The following is a 7,994-nucleotide window of genomic DNA, read 5'->3' on the forward strand; positions in this document are numbered from 1 at the left end:
CCCTCACAGATTTTCTGCTTCTGATGTACCTAAAAAAATTGCAAGTTTCTCTTCATATTCTTTCTTAGCTGTCTTTATCAATGCTTTGCATCTAACTTGCCAGTGCTTGTGTTTCTTCTTATTTTCTTCATTCTGATCTTTTTTCCATTCTTTAAAGGATGTTTTTTTGGCTCTAATGGCCTCTTTCACTTCACCTTTTAACCACGCCGGCTCTCGTTTCCTCATCTTTCTACCTTTGCTGATACATGGAATACATCTGGTCTGGACTTTCACGATGGTATTTTTAAATAACATCCATGCCTGGTTTACAGTCTTAACCTTTGCAACTGATCCTTTTAACTTCTTTTAAACCATTTTCCTCATTTTATCATAGTCACCCTTTTGAAAATTAAACACCCCTACAGTAGATTTCTTTTGTGACGTTACTCCTGGCATCGGCACAAATTTGATCACGTTATGATCACTGTTTCCCAGCGGACCCAACACAGTTAACTCCTGTACTATGTCTTGCATTCTATTAAGTACCAAATCTAAAATAGCACCCCCTCTTGTCGGTTCCAAGACCAGTTGCTCCAAGAAGCAGTCATTTATGACATCTAGAAATTTTACCTCCCTAGCACTCCCTGATTTAACATTTAACCAGTCAATGTTGGGGTAATTGAAATCATCTAATATTACTATATAATTCAATAGAGCAGAATTCAATTATTAAAGATAAAACAAAAATTATGCTTGACACAGTAATAATCACTCCACTTACCACTATGTAGTACAATATAGGGTGAGAGAGAAACACATTATCTTGTACTAAGCTAAACTCAGCATATAAATACTTGGAGAAAAAAAGCCTCAGTTAATGCTTCATGGGCTCAAAAAAACTCCACAGCAGGGTTTACTGCAGTTCTATCACAATGTGCATATAGTATTTCATTCACAGGATCAGTCAACATCAAAATCAAAAAGCAAACGCTATAGTGTACTGTTGAAACTAAGCAGGAAAAACTTAACTGTATTTTCATTCAGGCACAACGCTGCTGTTTGCTTCTAGTCCCGTTTTGCCGTTCAGGGCTGCGTCAAGGGATAACCACACTCCAGCTGCAACACTCACACACATTGCAGCAAGCTTGGGCTAATCCACACCCAGTTTCAGGAAAAATGGTGTGTGGAAGAAACAAGCAGCAGCGTTGTGCCTGAATGAAAATACAGATCAGTTTTTCCTGCTTAGTTTCAACAGTGTTTCCAAGTTTATTTAAGATTTGATGAATCGCTTAATCAAACTTCAAAGCAATGTACATAGTTAAAATTCATACAACTTTCAGAGGGACAAACAAAACTTACACATAAGGAGGAAAGAGGGAAAGAAATACAATATTTTAAAGAAAATAAGACATAAAGGGAATGGACAAAAGGGAGGGTAACAATAAATAAGTACAATTGCACGGCAGACCCTAGAATACTATCATTTGAAAGCATCTTTAAAAAGAAAGCCTTACACTTGAATCGGTCCCTTAGATGAATGGGAAGAGAGTTCCAGAATTGATGTATTGATGACCTAAGAACTCTTGTAGGGGCTTAAGGAATTAAGAGCCTATTGATAAAAGCTGTGGCGTTTGCTTTTTCATTTCAATGCCGACTGATCCTGTGAATGAAACACTAGGGGCTCCTTTTACTAAGCTGCTAGACCCGCGCAATGCAGCTTAGTAAAAGGAGCCCTATATGAACATTGTGATAGAATTGCAGTAAACCCTGCTGTGGAGTTTTTTTGAGCCCATGAAGCATTAACTGAGGCTTTTTTCTCCACATATTTATATGCTGTGTTTAGCTTAGTGCAAAATACTGCATTTCTCACTCACCCTATATTGTACTACATAGTGGTTAGTGGAGTGATTATTACTGTGTCAAGCATATTGGTTCTTTCTGTGGTAATTGAAATCACCCATTATTATAGTGTTGGCCATTTAATCTCTGAAAACATTTCTTCATCTGTATGCTCATTTTGTCCCAGGCGACGGTAGTATAACTCTACCTTTATATTCCTTCCCTTCTATCCGCAAGGATTCCACACTGCTATCTATGTCATGCAGAAAGTTTATTTGATTTGATTCAATTCCCTCTTTAACATATAGCGCAACCCTGCCCCCTCCAATTTGATCTACTCTATCCTTGTGATATAATTTGTGCCCAGGTAACACAGTGACTCATTGATTGTCCTCCTTCCACCAGCTCTCCGAGATGCCTATTATATCTAATTCATCATTCAGTGCTACATACTCTAACTCTCCTATTTTATTTTTTAGGCTTCTAGCATATGCATACAGACACTTCAAATTGTGTTTTTCCTTGCAACTACAGCCCTACACTAACCAAGGGAAGACTGGCAACAGCATACCACACCTGCTGGAGACTGATCATAGACTGTTTATGTTAAGGGGCAGCACAGCTTCTTGTATTACAGCCAAAAGATTTTGTTTCAGTCTCTACCTGCTGGTCGTAGTGTGCTATTACCTATCAGTGAACTGCACTAAAGATTTACAGGCGCCTAACTCAAACACCTATCAACCATGCCTTCTTTTCAGATGGGTGTCGGAAGGTGCCTCCACTTAGGTGTTGCTAGGTGCCATGTGGAATTCCTTGCTTAACTTTTAATTTTAATATTTGTAATCAATTATTCAATTAATTCAATGGCGCCTAATTAAAGTGCCTTTTATAGAATCAGGCCCAGTCTGTAGAAGTCTGTCTGGTACTAGCCTTGTTTCCCAACTATTGGATTTGCTACTTAAGCTCAGCTAAATTGTCAGTCAACCAGTTTCCAATCTATGTCATAACTGTGGGTCTTAGCTTTATCCCAGTCAGCTTATTCAGGAATCATATCAAAGAGCACGTGTCCATTATTCAGCTCTCTGGTTATCCAGTCAAAGAAATCAATCTGATTCATCTGGCAGAATTTTTTTTGCTGCCTCAAAACCTGCAGAAAGTTTAGAGAAATACCGACAGTATCTGAAAGGAGATGAGCTCAATCTAAATACTGTAAATGGAGAAGGAGGGAGGAAGGGAGAGAGGGAAAAGATCATAAGGAGACACAAATGGCATTTTGCATAGAAGAAATTTTCCACCTTTACAGCCTTTGCTATTTTCCCTCTGTTCAAATACGTTTTCAAGGTTTATTAATATTTGATGAATCGCTGAATCGGTTTACAAAGCGATGTACACAATTATGAAAGAGAATAAGATTATAAAAATACAAATTCATTAACATTGAATTTAAGACAAGACAAACTTTAGCTGGAGGGGAAGGAGGGCAAAAGTTACATCTGTTATATCAAGAAAAACAAATAAGGAAAAAACAAAAGGAAACAGGGTAGTTAAAAAATTAAAAGTAATATGAAAGTCTAAAAAAGTTAAGTATTAAAAGCATCTTTAAAAAGGTGCGTTTTTAAGGATTTTTTTAAAAGAGAGGCGATCTTTTTCGTTTTTAATGTGTTGTGGCAGAGAGTTCCACCATTGTGGACCAATTACAGAAAACATATCAGATCTTCTTGTACCTATTGTTTTCAGAGAAGGTATAGCTAATAGATTTTGAGAAGATGATCTGAGTGAACGTGCAGGATTATGAGGGATTAGCATTCTTGCTATAAATTGGGGTTCGTTGTAGACTAAGGTTTTAAATATAAGCAGCATGACCTTAAACAGAATGCAATGACTGATGGGAAGCCAGTGAGCGTCGATAAATAGAGGCGTAACATGATCATATTTTCTAGCGTTATAAATCAGTTTGATAGCAGTATTTTGGATAATTTGAAGACGTCGCTTTTCTTTTTGAGAAATGTTGAGTAGTAAAGAATTACAGTAATCCATTTTAGTTATAACTAGCGAATGAATCAGAATGTTACGCGATTTAGGCTTGAGAAATTTGGCGATTGATAGTATTAAACGCAGTTTATAGAAGCAAGTTTTAACTATATTATTGATATGGTCATGAAATATTAATTTATCGTTTTCCTCAGGCTTTGAAGATATTCTCACTTGTCTAACTTTGAGCCTCTTGAATGCAAATCTTTTTGCCATTATTTTTGTCACCACTTTGAAAACTTGCTGGCCTCTTATTTCTATTGTTTTAGTGGGGGAGGGGGGCATTTATTAAAACGTGGTTAAAATATACCCTGCAGTAAATTACATGAATTAACAGTATTAACAAGCATTAATTGTGTTAGTAAATGACTCCTTTACTTTCTTAGTATAAAGCTCCAGAGAAGGACAGGGCATAGGATGAAGATAAGAAGGTGGTAGATGCTTGGAACAGTCTCCCGGAAGAGGTAGTAAAGACCGAGACTGTGTTTGAATTCAAGAAGGATCTCTTAGAGAGAGAAAGAGATAGTGAATGCTGTGGATGGGCCATTTGGCCTTTACCATGTTTCTCTGTTTCTATTTGTGGTCCTTAAAATATCTGATTCTCTTGGTATTAACAGGTTTGTTTCTCTTTTAGGTAGTGTGTGGAGATGTGGAAAAGAGTGAGCGAGTTGTTGAATCTTTCCAAGCAGAAGTGAATAAACTAAAAAAGCAAATTATTGTGAGGAAAGAAGAAAAAGAACAAGAAAGTAAGTTGGGTTTTTTTTAGTTATTATTGCACCTTTCATCAATAACAATGCTATTTCTGCTGTGCACTCACAAACCTTTCTATAGAAACACTTCTGTATGAATGCAAACACAGTAAAAGCAATTTGTATGCACACTATTATGTGTGCATATAACAGAAAAATAACTTTTCCACTTTAACATCAAACTGCCTTTCACCACAGTATAATGAGCATGAAAGGAAAAAGCTTCAGATTTCTGGAGAGGAAAATACAAAAAGCTCTACCCTTTGAATTGCCATACTGGGACAGATCGAAAGTCCATCAAGCCCAGTATTATTTTCCAACATTGACCAACCCAGGTCACAAGTACCTGGCAATGGGATTAAATATTGAGTGCTGTAGGAAGGGAAGAGTTATCTACAGTACTCACTGTTTAGTCCCGTTGCGGTTGCCACAAAATGGAGGCCTATGTAGGGTACTTAGGCCCAGATTCATTAAACCTTCCGATCCTGTACCAACGATCGCAAAACCATTCTTTTTGATGCTTCTTGTGCTCTTTCCAGTTCCCCTCAGTTTTGTCCTTTTTCCATTTCTTGAATGAATTTTTCTTATTGCCTATCGCTTCCTTCACTATTTTGGTTATCCATGCCGGGTCTTTTGTTCGATTCTTTTTGCACCCCTTCCTGAATCTGGGGATATACAGATTTTGCACCTCGCTCACCATGTCCCTGAAGAAGGACCAGGCATGATTTACCGCTAGCCATGTTTTGGAAGTGTTCCTAAGTTTCTTCCTTACCAATTCCCTCATTGCTTCGTAGTTTCCTTTCCTGACCACACTCACCTGTCCATCCATTCCAACCATCCACACTCAGCCAAACAGCATACCATCCATCCCGGGGAAGCAGCCGAGGGCACACAGTATCATCATCTAAAACGAGTTTAAGACCAGACTTTTGGCCCTAGGGGAAAGTGATTGAATATAGGAGTCCCAGGTCTGCAGAAAAACTTTTTCCGCTTGAAGGATAAGCGGGCATGGTACTGCTCCAAGAGCATCAAATTATGAAAGCGATTCCTCCAAGTCCAGTAAGCAGGTGCAGTCGCTTGCATCCAGACACTAAGTATGATCTTCTTTCCTATAACAGCAGCCTTCCGGATCAACATCTGATGTTCCTGAGCAGACACCCTCAAATATTTATATCGATCCAAAAGCAAGCCCACCGTTGACATCGGAAGAGATTGGCCAAAAAGCCGTTCCAGGAAGCACTCCAAAAAACTTTCACGCGAGGGCAACCCCAAAATGCATGAAAAAAATGAATTGCATCCCTGTTGACATTTAGGGCAGGTTGGGGAAGAAATACCCCCGGCTTTGTATACCCGCTCTTGGGAAAAATATGCTTGATAGACCACTTGAAATTGGCATTCCCTCAGTTCGGCACTGATAGAATTCATCTCCTCTTAGTTCAGAAGTAGAGCAAGAGAATGAATCTCCTCTTTTGAGCCCAATTGAGTATTTCCATCATGTGACATAGACTGGCCACTATTGCAGAGAGATGCTGGGCTTGAGGGATCATTTTTTGATTCAGCATGGATATATGTGTTGAGAAAATTCTACTGCATTGCACGTGCACTTAAGAATGAAACTAATTGTTACAGTAGCATGGTTGTACTCTTCAGTCGTAATTATCAGTTTAGTTAATTGATTTTTAGATCTTAATATGAGCATGTGTGGATGATGCTATTTTCTCATGTTGCAGTGTGCTTATCTGGGCAGATTATTCCTCATTTATTGCATAAGAACATAATGATCTTATTTTGAATAATCTGATGACAGCCTATTGTTCTTTCTAGGTCTCAAGCATGTCACAGTGCACAAACCAGGCTCAAGGAAGAAAACTAGAGTGCCATCAGCAGCTGCAATCCTTCTCTCTGAGTGTGATGGGGATGATCATCTGCTAGTGAATGCTGCCACTTCAAATCCTTCACCTTTGTATGCTGATTCTCACTTTAGCATTCAAGACAGCACGGAGGATGGGGGCCTTCTCTCCAGCCTTGTTCTGCTGCCTCGCCCTCAGGCTGTAGGCTCATCTGGTGCTGTGCCTGCTGGACCTGATGTAACAGAGCCAGGCATCCAAAGAGCAGCCAATAACAATGTGGAGGAGTCAGAAGCCAGCAACTATGAGAACTTGCTGTACCACTCAGAGTCAATTGACAGTGAATTCTTACAGACAAGGAATACACAGCTTCCAGCAGATCCTGCTGGGGACATCAGGAACCCTCAGAGCTCTCATATCTAAAAGGAAATCAGAAGGAAAACCTGTTGTAGACTCTTTATATGTGTAAGTGTATGCTGAAACTCCAGAGGAATCTGGAGACAAAGGCACATTTGTACTGTGAAAGTGCTGCCAGGAAGTGCAGAGCAGACAGTAGGGCCATGGGATTGCACTCTTTCAACCCAGCTTGTTGGCTTTTTGAAGCATTCTTGCAAGTTCTGTAACACAATCACTAAGATAATCATATTTTACTAATACTGAAGAGCTTCCTGGAGGTCCTGAAAAAAAATAGGCACAATGAAATTTATTACCTTCTATTTTTTATTGCCATATATTGTGTTAAGTAAGTTAACAATAATAGCAGTACTTAGAAGGTGGGAACTGGGAAGAACTAGTTTTGTAACAACCAGGTGGATTCTGCACCCTGCAGGCATGGGCATCTTTCATTTCTGTTACAAAATAATTCTCTGAAAGTTTTGTAACAGAATTATAGTTACTATTGAAGTTTTGTTTTAGAGCTGAAAAAGAATCAATCATGCCTTCAAAACAATTTCCTACCTTAAGATAAATAAATGTTTTCTAGAATTCAAATATTTCTACTAATTTAAGGAAAAAAGTACCATTTGCCATCTACTTACATGTGACAAATTTATACAAGAAATTGGACATCTGCTTATTCTAATAAGGATGTCACATGCTGTTACTACTGGAAAGGAGACATCTCACCTTGGAAGTGGAATATTAAGAGTATATTAGGTCACAGTCCTGCTGATGTAACTTTATGAGCACTACATTTTTAGCTGTTCTTTCTGCCTTTATTGCATGCAATGGTTTATCACCAGAGACACTCATGTATCTGTTTATTTCCCTTTTGAACTATCCATAGCACTTATTATTCAAGGATTATCTTCAGGGGCAAATAATGAGGCTAGTTAGGTGCCATAGAATGAGCGTAGACCCTGTTCTGTACATTGTTCAAAAGCTGCAGGTGATTCTTTTAATTCAAAGGTAGAGTCTCCTGCCTTACATCCTAGAAACACTGCAGGCACCCCATACACAGAGAAGGAAAGTGCACACTTTTACTGCACAGCATTTCAGTTTCTAAGAATCTCTATGAATGCATTATACATTTGGGGCCAGATTCTCTATA

General features: G+C 38.6%; 1 protein-coding gene across 3 annotated transcripts in view; it reads left to right on the top strand.

Annotated features, from left to right (window-relative positions):
• The window catches only part of ABRAXAS2 (abraxas 2, BRISC complex subunit), a 209,065-nt gene extending 201,635 nt beyond the window's left edge, over positions 1-7,430 (top strand). For all 3 annotated transcript variants that reach the window (XM_033943580.1, XM_033943579.1, XM_033943577.1), the window contains exons 8-9: positions 4,484-4,595; positions 6,423-7,430. In XM_033943580.1, coding sequence (XP_033799471.1) covers positions 4,484-4,595; positions 6,423-6,868 — 558 coding nt within the window. In that variant the 3' untranslated portion in view covers positions 6,869-7,430. The remainder of the gene's footprint in view (positions 1-4,483; positions 4,596-6,422) is intronic.
• Positions 7,431-7,994: the final 564 nt, after the last annotated feature.

Source organism: Geotrypetes seraphini, chromosome 4 (genome assembly GCF_902459505.1).
Source record: "Geotrypetes seraphini chromosome 4, aGeoSer1.1, whole genome shotgun sequence".
NCBI classification, from domain to species: domain Eukaryota; kingdom Metazoa; phylum Chordata; class Amphibia; order Gymnophiona; family Dermophiidae; genus Geotrypetes; species Geotrypetes seraphini.